The following is a 20,066-nucleotide window of genomic DNA, read 5'->3' on the forward strand; positions in this document are numbered from 1 at the left end:
TACTCCCACCCCCTCTTCAATCTGCATGTCCTCAGCCTAGCAGAATGCATGGCACACAGTATATACTCAACATATGTTTATTGAATAATTGAATGAAAGAATGTAGGATAGAAGTAGGGAGGCTTCAGTTGCAGGTAGTCAAATTTGGTGATGATTGAAATGGTCTATTTCAATAACTGTGCCTATAGTGGTGACTAAGAGAAATGGAAAGGAAATCCACAGAACTTGACCACTGATCAGCGATTGTGTGTGTGAATCTGTCTGTGTCAGAAGAGAATGTCACAAAAGAATCACAGATGACTTGGAACTTTCTAGCCTGGAATTAGCAGAAAAATCAAATGATTTTAACTGGTATAGGAAAAATAAGAGGACCAAGGTTCCAGGGAACCGGAAAGGGAGAAAAGATAGAAGTGATGAGATAGTTCAGTTTGGATCGTGCTGAGTTTGAGGTACCAGCAGGTCAACCAGAGATGGTGTCTAGCAGACAGTTTAAATTATGGATTTTAAAAATCTTTTGTTTAAAAGATACAAATGGCCCGAGTGGCTCAGTTGGTTAAGAGTTCGCTCAAGAGTTTGAGCTCTGAGCAACAGCGGTTCGAGTAAAGCGTGAGCTGAGCAGCCACTTAGCTGCCAACAGGTAGCAGGATGGCTCAGCTAAAAAAAAAAAAAAAAGATACAAGTGGCACGTTTATAGTTTTCCATTGTCTTTTTCAATAACTACTTTCTCTCTCAATAGACTTTTGAGCAGATCCAGGAACACAACCACTATTTACAGCAGATTGCAAATACCCTGTGTACAAGTTTTAGGAATACAACACATGTATTAAATAGGGATTGTTTAAATTAGCTAACATGCACCGTGGAGAGAAAATGCTAATTGCCTCCAAAAATCCATTTCTTCCATCTTCAATATTAATAGAATTTCAGATTTTTAGCTAGGCCTTTGTTCAGCTGTAATAAAAACTAAATTTCTCAGCTTCCCTTGCAGCTATGTCTGGCCTTGTGATTAAGTCCTGGTCAACGAAATGTAAGCAGAAGTGATATGTGCATTTTTAGAGAAGTATTTTTTAAGGAAAGAGGGCATGATCTTCCTTCTTCCCCCTTTTTACTAACTAGAATTGGGATGTAATGGCTGGAACTTGAGCAGCCATCTTGAACTCTAAGGTAAACTTTGGAATGGAGACCACACCCAGGAGTACCTGACACTTCTGAGCATCATCTTAGCCCTGAATTTCCTACCTTCACTTACACCAAACTGTATCTTAACTAATATACTCATATAAACTTACCAAATTGTTTGAATTTACAGAACACAAACAAGAGTCATTTAATTAAGCAGGATTTCTTCTGGTATGAAAGCTCACAATAGTGACACTTGTACATGGGCTTGCTAAGGTTTTATTCTCTTTATGCTCATTCATAATCTATAATACAAAGATTCAGTGTGAGGAAAAGATGGGAGTATGACTACAATTTTACAAAAACTAAATAAAAAGCAATGCATAGAAGAAAGATTAGAACAGTATTTGTCTTGGATGTTCAGGGGAGTCCTCTGGAGGTAAGATATGCCTGACTAGACCCAATTATGCAAAGTAAATGAATTAATGAATGATGAATAGATAGATGTATAGATATGCCTGAGGTTTCAGGTTCTTAAAAGGTTTTACATTTAGAGGAGTTTGATTATTTTATGTGCATTCATAAACAAAGACAGAGAACATAAACACAAAGCTTAAATGCTTCACAATTAACTTTAAAAATCAGAGGAATGGTTGTTGAATTTTGCAGGGTGAGTTGGTGGCACCTGAGAAAGAGATGGAGGCACAAAGAAGGGTATGGTATGGCAGTTCTCTGAGGACCAGACTAGCACTGGACCCTCACCAGCAGTAGGGTGGTGAGGATGGAGGTGAAAGTTAGTCCATTATCAAAAGAAGGAGACTGAGGAGGGGAAAGAGGATGTAAAATCTTCTCTAGGGGAGGATTCCCAAGGAGGACTGACCAATTCTTGATTTTGTAAAACGATGGCTCGCAATGTGCTAGCAAACTGGTTTTGGATCATGCTGCATAGTATCCTCTAATTTACGAACAACAACAAAAGATGTTTAGGGGGTGGTAGTGGGTGATGATAAGTAAGAAGATACTCTAATTCTAAATATCATGCAATTTTTCTTTAAAATCTGTACAGACACTTGATAATTTTTTTTAATTCTCTGGATTTAGATTTGCAATTTCTAATAACACAACAGTAAATCCTAGAGAAGTGCTATAAGATCCAGATTCAAGTTCAGTATCAACTGGGGAAAAAATGAAAAAGCAAGAGTTATATTCTTAGACTTACTTTATAGTTCCCTAAAAGTCAATAAGAACAAATCTATTAACTTCAACAGTTCTAATAAAAGCTAAATACATGTACAGATACAAAATATATAACTATTAAATATAATTGGACCATATTTACATGTTCAATTATTTAGTATAGGGACCCAGGTATCAGGGCTGCTGTTTTTCTCATTTCTTACTTTCTTCACTCGTTTAACAAATATTATTGAGGATATATTGTGTCCACGCACTATTACAAGAACCTGAATTATAATGGTGAACAAGACACAGACCTCTTAACAATCTTATCCTCTAACCTGGTAAATAGTAAATAAACAGCAACTTCCATATAGTATGACACATGTCATGATAGGTCTAAAGATAGGACACACTAGAGCACAGAGAAAGGTACTTCTCCCAGTCTTTGGGAGTCGTTATAAGCCACTATTCTGGTGGTATGTGAGCTTGATACCTGAAGAATGAGGGAAAGTTATACAAAATAGTGGGGGAAAGCATGTGCAAAGAGCTAGAGGAGAGAGAAAAACAAAATGAGCTAGAGGAGAACATTTGTGGACCTAGAACTGGGGGTCAATTTTTTTTTTAAGATTTTATTGGGGAATTGGGGGAGGGGAACAGCACTGGAGAATCGGGGGAAGGGGAACAGACAAGTTGCTGTCCTTTTGTTCTTCAGTCTAGTTGTGGAGGACATTGCTTCACTGGCCCAAGCTGACACCATCATTGCGCTCTTCCCAGGCGAGGCAGATCAGTCGTCTGGGGACGGCCTCTCACGGCAGCTGCTGGCCGCTCATGCTGGCTACTGGCTACACATGGTAGCTTATGGCAACCCACTGCCACAGGGGCTGCAGCCTACGCCGTCGCTGGCGACCCACAGCAGCCCAGCTCCAGGTTGAGCTGTTGTTCAGCATCTTGGCTGTAGAGGGCAGTGTCACTGGCCCTCATATGTGGGATCCAAACAGTGGCCCTCTGGCATCCCAAGCCAGTTCTTAACCAACGCGCCACTCGGCCGGCCCTGGGTGAGTTAAAATCTCAATTTTGACTGGAGATTTGTAAATGTCAACCCTCAGCCATAGTAGTCTTTGACAGCTATTTGGAATTCAACATAATTGCTTTACTAAACGCCACTAGACAACAATGTCTTTCCGACCTTATAATGTAAAAGTAATGAGTCGGTGATGCCTCATATTTTCAGAGAATAGTGTCAGAGTACAGGTTGACAGTTTCATAGAGGAGAGAGAAGGAAAGCAAAAGTATAGCCAGCAACAAAAAGACACACACAGTGCCTTTTTGGAGAGCTTAAATGCTCTGAAAGATCATGAATAAATAATGAATACCGTATTTCCCCATGTATAAGACGCTCCCATGTATAAGACGCACCTTAAATTTGGGGCCCGAAATTTGAAAAAAAATGTATTACATAAAATTATTGAACTTGTTTTATTCATCATAAAATCCATACAACTCCTCATCACTGTCAAATGCAAGTAAAAAAATCTACAACCACTGTATAAGACGCACCCAGGTTTTAGACCCCAATTTTTTTTAAAAAGGGTGCGTCTTATACATGGGGAAATGCGGTATTTTTCAAAATGCGTTAGTGTAGTCCATTAGATGTATGTAGGACAAATACTTATAATTGTGTCTGTTATTCAAACAAAAAAAGAAAGGAATGTCATTTACTGTTCACAATTTATCTCAGAAATCAAAGCCATGTAAATTTACTTCCCATATTTTGTCGATATACCTTCTTCTTTCCAATTCTTACTCTAAGGCTTAGGATTCAGAAGGTTCCTACTTAGACCCATATTTGGCAATGATAATAAAAAGATTGGTCATAAGAACTTTTCTTTAAAAAAAAAAATCAAAAACCAAAAGTGAGGGCCGGCCGAGTGGCACGATGGTTAAGAGCTTCTTGGGATGCCAGAGGGCCCCGGTTCGGATCCCACATATGAGGGCCAGTGACACTGCCCTCTACAGCTAAGATGCTGAACAACAGCTCAACCTGGAGCTGGGCTGCCGTGAGTCACCGGCGACGGCGTAGGCTGCAGCCCCTGTGGCAGTGGGTTGCCATGGGCTACCGTGTGTAGCCAGCAGCCAGCGTGAGCGGCCAGCAGCTGCAGTGAGCGGCCGTCCAGAAGCCGGCGACTGGTCTGCCTCACCCGGGAAGAGCGCAATGATGGTGCCAACTTGGGCCAGTGAAGCAACGTCCTCCACAACTAGACTGAAGAACAAAAAATGACAGCAACTTGTCTGTTCCCCTTCCCCAATTCCCCAGCACTGTTCCCATCCCCCCAACTCCCCAATAAAAATCTTTAAAAAAAAAGTGAGACATGCAGTTGGGGTGGGGGTGGCAGCTTCTTTATTCATTTTTAGGATTAAGAGAGAAATCCTAACGATGGAGTTTATGGGAGCTGATGTTTTAGAAGGCATAGATTAGAAAAGTATTAATTTCAGGCTTTGAAAGTAATAAGACATTTTATCAAATTTAAACTGAATTCACAACCCTTTGAACATATTCTGACTTTAACTCTGAGTTCAATTGCACTGTTGACCGGTCTTTGGGAGGGACATCACAATACAAACAGCATGGACTGCTGAACCAGACTGACCTAGATGGGAAATTCTGTCACACTACTCGTCAGCTATGGGATGTTGCTCAAATCACTGAATCCCTCAGGTCAGTTTTCTTATGTGTAAAATGAGAATACTTATTTCTAACACAGGGTTATTGTAAACTTGAAAGAAATAAAATATCTAATGCGCCCAGTATTGCCAGACCCTCAGTAAATTTTTGCCAATTGAATGTTAAACGAAGCTTTGGACTCCAAAGATAACCTTTTCCCAGTTTTTGTTTTATTTTTTTTTTTGGAGTAAATAAATTCATTTTTACTTAAATTTTTGGAGGGTGCCAAAACCTGGGAATAAACAATTTTTAAAGAGATCCAATAAAAGAGAATCAGAACATAGTTTAATTCTCCTTTTTTGAGGAGGGGCTTAAACAATAAAAATTTATTTTCTCACAGTTCTGGAGGCCAGAAATCCAACATCAAGGTGTGCAGAGGTTTGGCTTCTTCTGAGGCTTCTCCTTGGTTTGTAGATAGTGACCTGCCTGTGTCCTAGCCTCTTCTTATAAGGACACCAGTCATATTGGATTAACGCCCATTCTAATGACCTCATTTTAACTTAATTGCCTATTGAAAGAACCTATCTCCAAATACTGTCACATCCTGAGGTACAGAGGGTTAGACTTCAACACATGAATTTTGGAAGGGTGAAATTAAGCCTGTAATACTCTTCTACCCTGCCACCCCCCGTTTTACCAATGGCCTTTTACCCTTCTAAGATGCTTCTAGTTTGGGGACGGGTACAATACTTCATTGTTATATTTTAATTATTTTTTTTAAAAATTCTGTTAAATAAGCACACCGTGCATACTGCCACTATAATTTCTGCATCTGGGGCGAACATGCAGGTAGGTAGCCAGAGCCCAGTCAAAAGGGACTTGGTAGGGTCAGGGAAGAACGTCGCTGTCAGCTGAGAAAGGCGCGCAGGTCAGCGGGTGGTCTGTCAAACGCAATTCCGGTCCAGTTTTATTCGTACATTTTGGTGGTGACCTAGCGACGGATTCGTGTGCCGGATTACTAGAGAGCTAACCCTGGTAGAGGACTTCAGTTGACACAGCGCTTTCACAGGCTTACCCTCCAGTCCTGGGCGAGGCCGGTGGAGATTTGTCAACCGTCTATGGCTTAGTCGGCCCACATTCCAAAGAAGAAAATGTCCCCACCCCCACCCCCTCCGCGGGAATGGGACTCATTTCTGGGACAGTTACTCAGCTAGAGCCTCTCGAGTCGGGTCCCGCGCCCGGGAATCGGTCGCTCCGCCTTCTCTGGAAGCAGGCGCAGTCACTGGGCTCGCCCGGAGCAGAAGCTCCCAGCGCCCTAAGCGGCTGCCTCCGCGCGACGGGCAGAGAGAGGCGGGGCCTCCCCCGGCCCTACGTCACTCTCCTGAGACTGCGCCTGCGCGGGTCGTCATGCTGTCTGCAGGCCGCCGCTGTCCAGTCTTGCTACAGCTGCGGCGCCTACGGAGGCGGCCAGGGATCGCAACCTGTCCATTTCTGCGCGGGCTTGGGCAAGAGCCCGTCGAGACAGCTCGGTCACTGTGTTGCGAGTTCTCGCAAAGAGACGCGCGAGATGGAGAGGGAGAGCGCAGGGAGGCACAGAAGAAAGTCCCGGGCGCTGAGTCGCCTCCATCTCTTCCTCCGCGCGTCCCAGGCGTTGGGACAAGATGTGTTTCGTCACTGGAAAGCCTCAGACCGCCGATGCCTCGAGAGGAGTCACCCCCTCGAGAGCACGAGAACCCGAGTGGAGACCAGGGCCAGTCGGATCCCGCCCTGCCCGCCCTGGACCAGTCCGAGACCGAGGTCGGAGAACTTCACGCCTCCTCTTCCTGGTCATCTTCCAGAGAGGAGCCCTTTCGGGCTGGGGAGCTGATTTTAGCTGAGCTTGGGAAGAGAGAAACACAATTTAAAAAATTATTTAGGTTGAGCAACGCCGGACACTTAAATAGTAGCTGGGGGACAGTCCCTTTTGGCGACATCGTGGGGAAGTTCCCTGGACAGATACTGAGGAGTTCCTCTGGTAAGCACTTCATGCTGAGAAGGCCGTCACTGGAAGACTATGTATTACTGATGAAAAGAGGGCCTGCCATAACATATCCAAAGGTAATGCGATGGGAGTTAGGTGCATATTGGTTCCAGAAAGAGCAAAACCAATGCAGTACTACAGACCTGATTCACGTACTTAAACAAGTCTCAGTACGTTTCAAGTTTTTGACCTCTGAGCTAATTTTAGGAGGAAACAGCCAGATTTTAATTGAAATTGGGAGTCTCGGTTCTCTGATCTGTGAAGGGAATGTCGACCTGCTTGTGAAATGGCAACATTTCACATTGGTCAATATCAAGCCTTTTTTAGGTTTGGAATAGAAGTGTACACTTGATCTTACCCAAAAGGCCGAGAAGCCATTGGAATAGAAATGTAAATGGAAACACTCCAATTTTTAAATTAATCTTTTCTGCTGATTTGCATGAATTGAACACTTATATAAGAACTATAGGGGAGTAGAAATTGTTGCCATTTAATGAAGACTAAAGTGCAGCCCAATTATTAAAACCTTAGGCTGAGGATTAAATTTATATTATTGAATACTGGGAAAGAGATTGGAATTCCCGTTGAGAAAAAAAAATGTAAGTTTGAAACTGAAAGAATTATTTGAACACCTGAAGTTTTAAAATGTGTAGAAAATTCAATAGTAGAGTGATAGTTCATAACTTTGGAGGAGTCTCCCAGTAGCTTCAAATCCTTTTCGGAAAGAGGCAGGGAAATAAGTAAAGCTAATGTCCCACCCAAGTTTTGGACTGAAATTGTCAGGTTGTATATAGTGGAATCTAACCTAGAAAACTCATCCCATTGAGAACATGTAACCAGAATGGCTGGAAGCAAAAGCTAGAGTGTTTTCGGGTTTCTTTATTTTAAAAGACGTACTAGGTTTCTGTATCTTGTATGAAAGATCCAAGAAAATAGAAAAACTGCTTTCTCCAGGGCATTCCATGAAACGACTACCCAAGCTGCCTCCCACTCCTTTGTGACCTTGTCAGTGTCCCCTCCCACCTCCACCCCCATGTGGCTGGCACATAGGAGAGGATATGTATGTCTGAAAAGACTCAGCATTTGCAAGTGAAGCTTTTTGATTAATACATCTTAAAAATTAGGTGTCTGTATCACTTGGTCAAAGCCTTAGTCCAACATTTCAGAAAATACATTTTGGGTTTTAATTAGACAACTATACCTGTTTTTGGTTTTTTTTGTATTTTCTCATGCAACCAAACCGATGTTTAATACACAATTTTGTGATTTGACAGAAGGATCCTAGAAACGTTCCCCTTTCTTTGAGAATTTTCACAGCATCTCTTCCCAGAGATGGAAAAGATAGTAAAAACTTAACCAGATAAGTTTCTTACTAGCAACTTTGAAAGGTTTGGTATTGGGGGAATGTTGAAATAAATGCTAACATTTAAAATTCTCCCTATAGAGTCCACTTCATGGACGGTGTAGGTGCCTGACCGCTGCAGTGTACACCTGAAGCTAAATAATAAGGAATGTCAACTAATAGTCACAGGATGTGGAGTACAGCATAAGGAATAGAGTCAGTGGAACTGTAACAGCTATATACGATGTCAGAGGTGTAGTAGATTTGGGGAGAGGAGTTATCACTTTGTGAGGGGTATAAATGTCTAGTACATTGTTTTGTACACCTGAAACTAATTTTAAAAAATTCTCCCTATATCTATAACACTTGGTTATGTATTATGTAGCATCATGATCAACAGCGTGGTTGTTGGGAGTTCAACATCAGTTCTACTGTGGTTTTTTTGGGTGGGAGTGGGGAGAACAGTGTGTTTTTCCAGGACCCATCAGCTCCAAGTCAAGAGTTTCAATCTGGTTGTGGAGGGTGCAGCTCCGTGGCCCATGCGGGGATCAAACCGGCAACCTTGGTGTTATGAGCACTGCGCTCTATCCAACTGAGCTAACCCACCACCCTGGCAGTTCTACTCTTTACTTGCCTACTTCATTCCTGGTTGTGTGACTTTGGGCAAATTACTTAACCGCTTTGATTTCTACTTTTTATAAACAGGAATGATGATACTTTTCTCCTATTATTCTGATCAAACAAGATAATGTATGAAATAAATTTGCATAGTTACAGAAACCTGAAACAGCTGTTATTACCAGCACCCATGATATTCCTGTTAACAAAACCATTCTTCAGTTATAGCATTTGGCAAATAATCCTCCTGTCTCCCTGGTATCCGAATTCTAAATAACTTCATCATTTCATGCAGAGATTATGTAATAACTGATCTTCCTGCCTCTTAATTTTTCTCTAGTATATCCTGTATTCCCGTTAATCTTCATAAAATGCCATTTATATTACCTCAGTGACATGTCCCAGTTACTTACCAGGTCATGTTCAAAAGCTTTAGCTTGGCATTCAAGTCTCTTTATCTCTCCTCCTGAGATAGGCAAACTGTGTTTACCTGTTTTATTTAAAGCTGTTTCTACCTTGAGACTGTGTCCTTAAATTCTCTACTGCATGTCTTTAAGCTAGAGTAATCTTCTGATTTCTCCTTTGTCTGAGCTCTTATTGTATTTATTGCCTATAATTTCAGTATTATACTGACATGCTGCTTTATTTACTAATTGATTCTTGAATCTTATTTTCTCAAGTAAAATACAAAGTCTTGCTAGTTAGGGCCAGAGTGTAATCCTTCTTCCTTTTTGCCCACTTCTTTCTTCTCCAAGTCCAACATAGTGTTTGATAAGAGTAGGTGCTTAGTACATATTTACTGATCCTTGAATCACCCACACTTTGTTTAAATCATAGGATATGACTATGATGCTGATGATGATGAATATTCACCCAGGTGATACAGTTTTGGAAGCTGGCTCGGGCTCAGGGGGAATGACCTTATTTTTATCCAAAGCAGGTAAGAGACTGGGATAAATAAATTGAATTTAGATGACAAAGAAAACATTCTATGTATTCATAATAACAGAAAGTTAAAAAGATGTTTCAGAAAATATTCACATAACTTTGGGATATAGATAATTCTCTTTGAAACTAACTGTAAACAACTATTTTTCTTTCCATTTTGTACATTTATTCCAGACATTCTCTTTCTAACCCTCTCTGTTTTCCTTGCTTTCTCTTGCTCCCTCCATGCTCTTTAGTGCTTCTACCTTTTTTTTTTTTTAACTAAACTTTGTATTGGAGCATTAACGTAACTACAGAAAAAAGTGCACAGATTGTAAATGTATGTCTCAGTGAGTTTTTATTACCCAGACCAAGACAGGGAATGTTACTGCACCACATAAGCCCCCGTCCTCTCTCTGTGCTTATCCTCCCCAAAGGTAACCACTGTTCTGAGTTTTATCATCATTGATTAGTTTTTGCCTGTTTTAAACTTCATATAAAAAGAATCACACTGTATGTACTCTTTTGAGTCTGGCTCCTTTCCTTCAACATTCTGTTTGTGAGATTCAACCACTGCGTGCAGTTCTTTCATTCTAGTTGCTGTGTGGTTACTCCATTTTATAAATAAATCACAATTTATCCATTCTACTCTTGATGGGCATTTGATTGGAATATTATTAATAGTGCTTCCCTGAACATTCTTATACTTGTCTTTTGGTGAACATATGTACATGTTTTTGTTAATAATAGTGCCAGATGAATCCTCAGTATGAGAGAATAAGGAAGGAGGAGGCTGTCAGCTGCTTGGGAAGAGTCATATGCTATAGGGGCAAAGAATTCTAGTTGATGTTCATCAATAAATTAATCATAATACAGAACTAAGTTAAAGCTAGACCATGAAGAATTTTCCTTTCTTTAAGAAAATCCATGTGAATTGTCAGTCGGTGAAAGTGCTGCTTGAAGGGGCACCTGATCAAAAATCAAGAGCTCTATAGTAAACATAAACATCTGTTCATGTTCCCACCACTTGATTTCTGGTTACTGTTTTCCTAGTTGATTATTGCTCCGAGTGTCAGGGCCACTTTCCCTGTTCTGGCTGCCTGTGTAGTGTTCCCTTCCTCACCTAATTACAGACTGCTGAATGGTGACAGCACTCTCTTTGAGTAGATTTTTTTTTTATTCATCCATGTTCTTTATTTGTGCATTCTTTTTTTAACTAATAAGCTTTGTTAGAGCACTTGTAGGTGTATATGGGTAGATTTTATAAAGATTACAGATAGAAATATGCTGAATTGAACTTAAACCTTTTGTTCTTTGACCTAATGCCATCACATACAAACATAATCCAGCTTATACTAGGTCAGGAAATTCAATTCATTCTGGCTCCTCAAATCTTTTGTTTGATTCTTTTCTGTTCATAATCAAAGGCAGTCATTTCTTCACAATCTGTGACAAGATTCCTAAAAGCATTTGAAAAAGTAAATTTATAAAAATTAGTGAGACAGGAGGAGTCCCCATATTTCTAATATCTATAGTATTGTAGGAATGTCAAGGCATGAATAATCGCAAACCATGAGTGATCAAAAAATTATTGTTTACTTTTGGGATGGAATTTTTTCCTCCATAATTTTATTTTCCAATTGTTTATCTTAGGTTAATGTTAACATTAATTTTTATCCCATGAGAACATGATGACTTGCAGCTGGATTTACATTTCAAAAGACAGCCTGGGCCGGCCGAGTGGCACGTTGGTTAAGAGCTGGCTTGGGACACCAGAGGTCCCTGGTTCGGATCCCACATATGAGGGCCAGTGACACTGCCCTCTACAGCTAAGATGCTGAACAACAGCTCAACCTGGAGCTGGGCTGCAGTGAGTTGCCAGCGACGGCTAGGCTGCAGCCCCTGCTGCAGTGGGTTGCCATGGGCTACCGTGTGTAGCCAGCAGCCACTGTAAGCAGCCGTCCAGAAGCCGGCGACTGAACTGCCTCACCCGGGAAGAGCGCAGTGATGGTGCCAACTTGGGCCAGTGAAGCAACGTCCTCCACAACTAGACAGAAGAACAAAAGGGCAGCAACTTGTCTGTTCCCCTTCCCCCGATTCTCCAGCGCTGTTCCCATCCCCCAATTCCCCAATAAAAATCTAAAAAAAAAAAAAAGACAACCTGGAATTTTAACTTTTCATTAGTGAACTACAGGCTGATCTGTGACAGCCTCCAAATAGTATCAAATTACCTCATAGAGTTGGGTGGAAAATTAATTGCCTTATTAAAATGCAGTAGTCATATGTGACACTGCAGTATTACTATACTAAACAGTTTGAAAGTTCTTCAGGCACACACAAAAATACAAATATTTTTAAAATATATGAAAGGCTTACCCTCATCCATAACAAAAGAAATGCAAATTAAAACTACAGTAGTAAACTATTCAATTTTTAGATTGACACACATAAAAAGTTTGCTAATTCTTTGTTGGAGAGAACATGGAGAAATAGGCACTCCAGTGCATTGCTGGTAGAGTAGAAATTAGTATCTTTTTTTGAGGTCAATTTGGTAATAATTTTCACAATAAAAATTCACATACCCTTGAGTCGGCAATTCCATTTTTAGGACTTCTATAGATATATTGGCTCATCTGTACAAAGACTAAGGCATAATAATTTTCATTGCAATATTGTTTATAATAACATACGTCTAGAAACAAGCTAAATGTTCATTGGTAGGTGACTGCTTAAATAACCTATGGTGTAGCCATACAATGGAATATAACAGCTGCTCAAAGGAATGCAATAGATTATTAATCATTGCAACACCACTGGTAAGTGAAAGGAAAGGTACAGGACAGTGTATATAATACATCACAATGTGTGTTAAAACCAAAGAGAAAGAGACACACGCTTGTGTAGGCACCGACTGTCTTGGGACAGGTATGTAACTAGTAACATGGTTACCTCTGAAGAGGGAGATCAACAGGGGATCTGGGATGGGACAGAGACTTTTGTAACCTTGAACTATCTGAATTATTTTTTCACATCCATATAATACGTTTTCACTATAAAATTTTTACATTCTGTTATGAATTAATACTATGAAATATCATAAATTATTTTTTTAAATTAAGTTGGATCACAAGGACGAGTCATAAGTTTTGAAATACGAAAAGACCACCATGTACTGGCTAAGAAGAATTACAAACACTGGCGTGATTCATGGAAAATGAGTCATATAGAAGAGTGGCCAGACAATGTGGATTTTATTCATAAGGATATTTCAGGAGCAACTGAAGACATAAAATCTTTCACATTTGATGCGGTAAGTTTTCTACATTACCTAACACTGAATACAAAGGAAACAAGGATCACATTTCTTTTGTCTGGGAGAGTGTCTTCCTTCGTTATTTACCTCATTGTATCTCTGGAGTGGTAGGAATATTTTTCTTCAGTATCATGGTGGGATTCAGAAAAGAGAGACTTACTGAATCAGGTGCCAAAGTTGTTAATAAATATGGGGTAATGACCACGGAAGAGTAGTTGAGCATCATGAAACTCAGCATTACTAGGACAAAGGAATAATAATTTGGAAGCAGCATCGGGAGCATATTGAGCCCAGCACCTATCCTCATGTTGTAAGATTTGGGGGCATAAATAAACTCCATTTGAGAGGGAACAGGCAAGAGGCATCTTTAGACAGTTAAAGTCAGGATGTAGAGGAGTGTTCATTTACGATGTTGCAGATAGAGGCATTATCATTAGCAAAGCTCCAGAAAGTGGAGATTTGTGATATGAGGAAGAGGAGCAGTGGGAGGCTGAGTTAGTGGAAAAGAAACAGGGTCGTATGAAAAGGATAGATGACCAGAGGATGACATACATTTTAAGCTGTGACCAATGATGGTGGAGATGTGGGACATGGAGGTATTAGTTGGCTTCAGTTTCAGAATTGTAGAATAAGTTGCCTTATCCTTGAGATGCCGTTGTCAGTTCATAGCTTGACATTAAGGAGTCTTCTTCGCTTTTCTTAAGTGGTTATTGGAAGGTTGGATTATTTTAGGACCTTTAAAGGGAAACTAGGTGAGAAATGAAGTAAAGTTCAAATAGGAAAGTAATGGTTTTTATTAGGACTGTTGCTTACTGCTATCTAAAGCCTATAGTTTTAGTAGCACAGCTTCCCGGACACAAAAGCCACAGTTCTTTTTCCTCATCCTTGTTTGCTTGCGTATTATAGCTCAGTAAGGGGGAAAAATAATAATGCTGTATGTTCACCATCCATAGGAATGTCACAGTTACCTGGGAGGTTAATTGTTCATTATAATTTTGCTGAATTCTTGATTATTTCTCCCTAAACTCACTCCTCCCATAGTCTTCATCATTTTCCTCATTAGTAAATGACATCTCCCTTCTTTCAGTGGCTTAGGCTAAAAACATTGAATTCATTCTGACTCCTCTTTCTCACATCTCACCACCAATCCTAATTCTAATTGACTCTACCTTTTCAAGATTTACACCATTTCTCATCACATCCAATGCTCTTATCTTTGCAAGCCACCGACATCCTTCCTTGCCCTCCCTCAGTCTGTTCTACATATTTAATATACATATACATATCTATATATTTAAAAAATAAGTCAGAATGTATTAATGCCACTAAATTATACACTTAAAATGCCAAATTTTGTTATGTTTACCATGAAAGACAGGTTTTAAAAAAAGTCAGATTATATCATTCTTTAAAACTCCCCAGTGGCTTTTTCTCTTCCTGAGTAAAGCTAAAGCCCATAAGATTCTAAATAATCTGTCTCTCCCCCACGCCCATCATATCCCTACCATCTTAGAACTCATCTTTTACCATTTTCCCCATTTTGTCTCCACTGTAGCTACAGTGGCCTTCTCAGACTCACCAAGTATCCTACAGCCTCAGAGCACTTGCATTTGCTGTTCTCTGTGTCTGGAGTGCACTTTCCCCCTAACTTTCCACTGGGTAACCATAATCATTTTCTTTAGGTCTCTTCACTGACCAGCCTGTGTATAAGATACCAACTCCTTTCCCTGCCCTGTCACTCTTTATCCCTCACATTCTGCTCTATAGTTCTGTATTCTTCATGTCATTCATCACCTTCTGACTTACATATTTACTGGATATTTAATATCTGTCCCATTATTAGAATATAAGTTCTCATGAAGCAACGCATCCTTTTTCGAAAAATTTGGGGTCTAAAAACTGGGTGCGTCTTATACAGTGGTTGTAATTTTTTTTACTTGCATTTCCCATTTTCACGCTTGTTTTTGTGCTCACACAACCACTGTATAAGACGCACCCAGTTTTTAGCCCCCAAATTTTTTGAAAAAGGGTGTGTCTTATACATGGAGAAATACGGTAAGCTCCTTATATCCTTACCACTTACCAAAATGCTTGGCACATGGAAGGTGCTCAATAAATATCTTGTGAATAAATGAATGATGAGTGATGTCCTTGACTCATTAATATTGTTTTTCAAAAAACATAGGCTGGCTTTTCCTTCCCCCTTCTTTCCACTGTCTTCTTCCATCCTAAACTCAAGCTAGTTGCCACCAACCTAGCATCACTTTCATCAAGGCCCTCAGCGATGCTGATGTGCAAAAGTAGATTAAGAATATGATGGCTTTTGTTGAACAAGAAGCCAATGAAAAAACAGAAGAAATAGACGCAAAAGCAGAAGAGTTCAACATTGAGAAAGGATGTCTTGTGCAAACCCAGAGACTAAAGATTATGGAATACTATGAGAAGAAAGAAAAGCAAATGTCCAATTTGATGAATCAAGCAAGGCTCAAAGTCCTCAGAGTGAGAGATGACCTTATTACGACCTACCAAATGGAGCAAAACAAGACTCGGCAAGGTGGTAAAAGATACAACAAGGTACCAAGTGCTGCTGGATGAACTGGATGGTCCTTCAGGGTTTATTCCAGTTGTTGGAATCCCAAATGATTGTTCATTGTTGGAAACAGGATTTCCCTCTGGTAAAGGCTACAGTGCAAAGAGCAATCCATATGTACAGAATCACCACCCAAAAATAGATGTTGATGTCCAAATTGATCAGGAGGCCTACCTGCCTGAGCAAATAGCTGGTGGAGTGGAGATCTATAATGGAGATAAAATAAAGGTTTCCAATACCCTAGAAAGCTAGCTGGATCTCATAGCCCAGCAGATGATGCCAGAAGTACGGGGTGCCTTGTATGGTGCAATGCCAACAGGAAGTTTAGGACTAAGCCTTTGGAAGGTGCAGTTCATGTACTACAGCTATGATTAGAAGTTTCTGATATTTGAAGAAACAAGATTATCTGCATAGCTTCCTCTTTGCTGTTCTAATATTCTATATTTATCAATGGATACCCTTCTGTAGCTTATGCCCTTAGCCTAATTGTTAACAATGGGAGAAAGTTTCACTTAATATGACCAGGAAACCTACCTGTAGCTTATCTAAAAGTAGCACAACTTTCAGTTGGTTCTGCAGCATGAAGGTGAGGAAATCAGGTGGTGGTTGCATGAACTTCACCTATTTTCTGCTCTCCCTCTAGTTCTAGTTACCTAGTTTAGAGGGCGATGTGTATGGAGTTCTCTGCCTTTAAGTCTCTGCTCTTCAGGCTTGAAATGCATGTGGGGCTTGCATTCCTTCCAGCAGTAGTAGCTTCACTATTACTTGTTTGGGCCTAGAAGTGTTCCGTCTCTGTAAGTGTGATTTATAATCTAAGCCATGATGCTCTAATTTATTAAAACAAAAGGTTTACATGAAAGAACAACCCACCTAAAGAATAGAATAACTTCTAATTTAGTAAATATATTGATGTGCCAGCTAGTCTTAGCTGTCTGGAATTATCTTTCAATGATAGTCATTTTATTTTCTACTTTCACCATATTTTTGTTTTTAATTAAATTTTTTTTTTAATTTCATTTAGTCATTGTATTCATTTGATATCTTTTGTGAGTACAGCCCTGTGTTCTGCAATTGAATAAAAAAGAAATAAATAAGGGACATGATGCTTACATTTTAGAATTTCTAAAATATTCAGAACTTTTCTTTTGAACATAAAAATACATATTTGAGATAATGTAATTTCTATTGCCAAAAGCTGAACTAAAGCATTGAAACTTTGTCTATATGTACGAATGTATATATGTGTGTGTATAAAATATAGCTAAAGAAGGATTCCTGTATTCAATATTGCCCGGGGCAAGACATGTCATTGCAATTTTTATGTAGTCATGTACTGTGACAAATTGTATAGTAATAAATATATCTTTTTGGGAACAGTAAAATGACAGTAGTACTATATTCTACTAAAAAAATGAAATACTTTAACTGGGTAATTGCTTTCTAAAAGTGTACTCTTACCATGATAAGAAGAGAAAACCTATGCTTTATTAAAACAGAACTCAGTCTGATTCTTTTTTCCCTCCCCACAGGTAGCATTGGATATGTTGAATCCTCAAGTTGCTTTGCCTGTTTTATACTCAAATCTTAAACAGGGCGGTATATGTGCTGTATATCTAGCAAAGTGAGTGACATGGCTGTTATTTGTAATGAGATTTTAAGAACACTTTTATTTTGTCCTAAGTACTAGGCTAAAATGTTCATTTTATAAATGAGTTAGATGTATATGTCATCTTGTAAAACTTAGGAAACAACTGTCCCAAATTCAGTTACACTGCTCTTTAAATCATCCTTTACATAAATGTCAATATAAGATGCATAATTATTCTGATAATTTAGAAGAAAAATTTTAAAAGTGTAATGTAAATAATAATGTTAAATTACGGTCTCTATATTTTTTTACATAGTATTCTGGGAAATTGCATTTAAGTTTGGGTAAGAGGTATATTTAAAATCATTTTTACCAGCTTGAAAGAACATCAGAATTGTTCTGTTATTACATAAATCAAATGCTTGTAGAAATATACTTTATAAAAATTAATCAGGACTCAGGGTTATTATTCATAACTTAAAGTTGTTGTATTAGAAATTTGAAGTACATTTTTTACTTTTCTGAAAGCATCACACAGGTTATTGAACTTTTAGATGGAATTCGCGTCTGTGAACTTGCTCTCTCATGTGAAAAGATAAGCGAAGTCATTGTCAGAGATTGGTTGGTTTGCCTTGCAAAACCGAAAAATGGAATTTTAGCTCAAAAAGTAGAACCTAAAATCAACACAGATTTACAATTACATTCTCAAAAGAAAATTAGAATTGAAGGTGAGATATTTCAAGAGGATGACCATGGTGAGCTTCAATTTTATTTTATGCATTTGTTTGCAATAATAAATGGGGAATAGGTTCCTAAGTATATTGACCAATAAATTCTAAAAATATTTCTCAGGGATTTATTTTTTTTCATATCTCAATTGAAATGTATTTATTCTGCTAAATTAAAATCTCTAAGGGACAGAATAATTACTTTTCCTGCCTTTTATGTAAAGCTCTGATACCTTTAAAGAACTGAGCTTCTTATAATATTCATATTTTACTTGTGACACAGAGGTTGGCTTGTGAAATATTTTATATATATATATATATGTATGTATGTATATATGAATTTTTAAAATTTAGATCAGTGATTATTACTGCAGGGAAAGAATTTAATAAAACCTGCTATGCAAATAGCTAATATTTGCTATTTATGCTGCTGGAATTCTTCAGAGAACTAAATTTAGGTCCTTGTTGCATGTACACATTTAGGTTATGAACAACTTTTCAAATATCCTTTGATTTATGATATGAGCTTACCATTTGGTTATAAAACAATATGTAAGTTTATCATGTAATCCTTGAAAAATTGTTTCTGTAAGATAACTGGCAGAGTAGCTCCAAAACAAATGCTAAAAAAAAAATCTGAAAGAAAAAACTTAAAGGGACAGTAATTTGTATTTTAACAGTTCTGTGAACAAATTATGAAATATTTTATGTAGCTTATAATATATATTTTGTTCTACAACAGAAGAATCACATTCTGATTTTCCATATGGATCATTTCCCTATATTGCTAGACCTATACACTGGCAAACTGGTCATACAGGTGAGAAATGTTTTCAGCCCAAATTAAATGGTGTTTTCTTCATATTGTTGTAAATGACCTTACTTTTTTCTCCCCTTCAATTAGCTTTTCTTGTCAAGTTGAGGAAGTTCAAACCACATCGTAACTGAGTACCTCAGACGACAGCAACTGATTTGAAGACAGAAGTATAAAGTAGAGCTTTATTTATAAATTACTACTTTTATAAATTGTTATTTTTAGCTATTACTATGATTTGTATAACTTTTACATATAATTTTGAAAAATAACAAAAACTAAAAAAAGATGTGTAACATTTCAAAATTGCTTAAATGTCCCATTTTGACATCTGTCTTGCAGTTAGTTTGACATATTGTAGTTAATGATTCCAAGTTGGTTTAGTTGAGCTACCTCATTCTTCAGTTCCTGTAAACCACTCCATAGATTTGTCTTTCTTCATGAAATTGGTTTTCTTTTCTTTGTTTGATTGATGGTCAATGGCTACCGAAATAAAATATGCATTTTAAGATAAATTTTATGTATCTGTGTATTTTAAATACATACTTTAATGGCTTGTATGCATCTTAAAAAGTAACAAAGAAAGCTGGGTTAAATAATAAAGGGGAAATGGATAAGAATGATATAATCACCTTAAAAATTGTTACTAAAGATGTTAACAATTCTTGCATCTCTTTTATCCTTCTCAAAATTATTTTAACTAGCTTGAAAGAACATCAGTATTGTTCCATTATTACATAAATTAAATGCTTGGAGAAATATATTTTATAAATATGAATTATCAATAATTAGGACTAAGGCTTATCATTCATTGGCACCAGTTATTTAGTTTTTGCTATGTGCCTGACTTTGTTTTAAGAATTTTATGTTTTTTCATTTAGTATGTGTAGCTCATCTTTAAGGTTATCCATATTTTACAGATAAACAAAGGCTTAGAGTGGTTAGGTTGTTGTTTTAAACATAGATGTTTTACAGGTTTTAAAGTAGTAGTGCCTAGGAGGATAAATGCTGCTATTTCTGGATTTATCCCTTGGGCTAGAACTATTTAAAGTAATATATACATTCTAAATAACATTTTACATATTTTTTATTATGTGGAAAATTCAAATAATTACCTGTGCAGTGACAACTGAGTTGAGACCTGAATGGCAAGTTTAACTACAGCA

At 38.2% G+C, this 20,066-nt stretch overlaps 3 protein-coding genes across 3 annotated transcripts in view; 1 reads left to right on the forward strand and 2 right to left on the reverse strand.

Annotated features, from left to right (window-relative positions):
* The window catches only part of WDR43 (WD repeat domain 43), a 52,831-nt gene extending 46,725 nt beyond the window's left edge, over positions 1-6,106 (reverse strand). The window contains exon 1 of the mRNA XM_019642593.1: positions 6,036-6,106. The gene's annotated coding sequence lies outside the window, so the exon portion shown is untranslated. The remainder of the gene's footprint in view (positions 1-6,035) is intronic.
* Positions 6,107-6,308: 202 nt separating this feature from the next.
* TRMT61B (tRNA methyltransferase 61B) lies at positions 6,309-19,280 on the forward strand. Its single transcript, XM_019643807.1, has 7 exons — positions 6,309-7,057; positions 9,778-9,880; positions 12,987-13,177; positions 17,300-17,391; positions 17,887-18,113; positions 18,829-18,906; positions 18,991-19,280. Exons 1-7 carry the CDS (start codon positions 6,368-6,370, stop codon positions 19,032-19,034), a joined length of 1,425 nt encoding a protein of 474 aa, XP_019499352.1. The 5' UTR covers positions 6,309-6,367; the 3' UTR covers positions 19,035-19,280.
* Positions 19,274-20,066, reverse strand: part of SPDYA (speedy/RINGO cell cycle regulator family member A) — a 35,111-nt gene continuing 34,318 nt past the window's right edge. The window contains exon 4 of the mRNA XM_019644992.1: positions 19,274-19,383. Coding sequence (XP_019500537.1) covers positions 19,295-19,383 — 89 coding nt within the window. The 3' untranslated portion in view covers positions 19,274-19,294. The remainder of the gene's footprint in view (positions 19,384-20,066) is intronic.

Source organism: Hipposideros armiger, unplaced genomic scaffold, assembly GCF_001890085.2.
Source record: "Hipposideros armiger isolate ML-2016 unplaced genomic scaffold, ASM189008v1 scaffold_0, whole genome shotgun sequence".
In the NCBI taxonomy this organism is placed as follows: domain Eukaryota; kingdom Metazoa; phylum Chordata; class Mammalia; order Chiroptera; family Hipposideridae; genus Hipposideros; species Hipposideros armiger.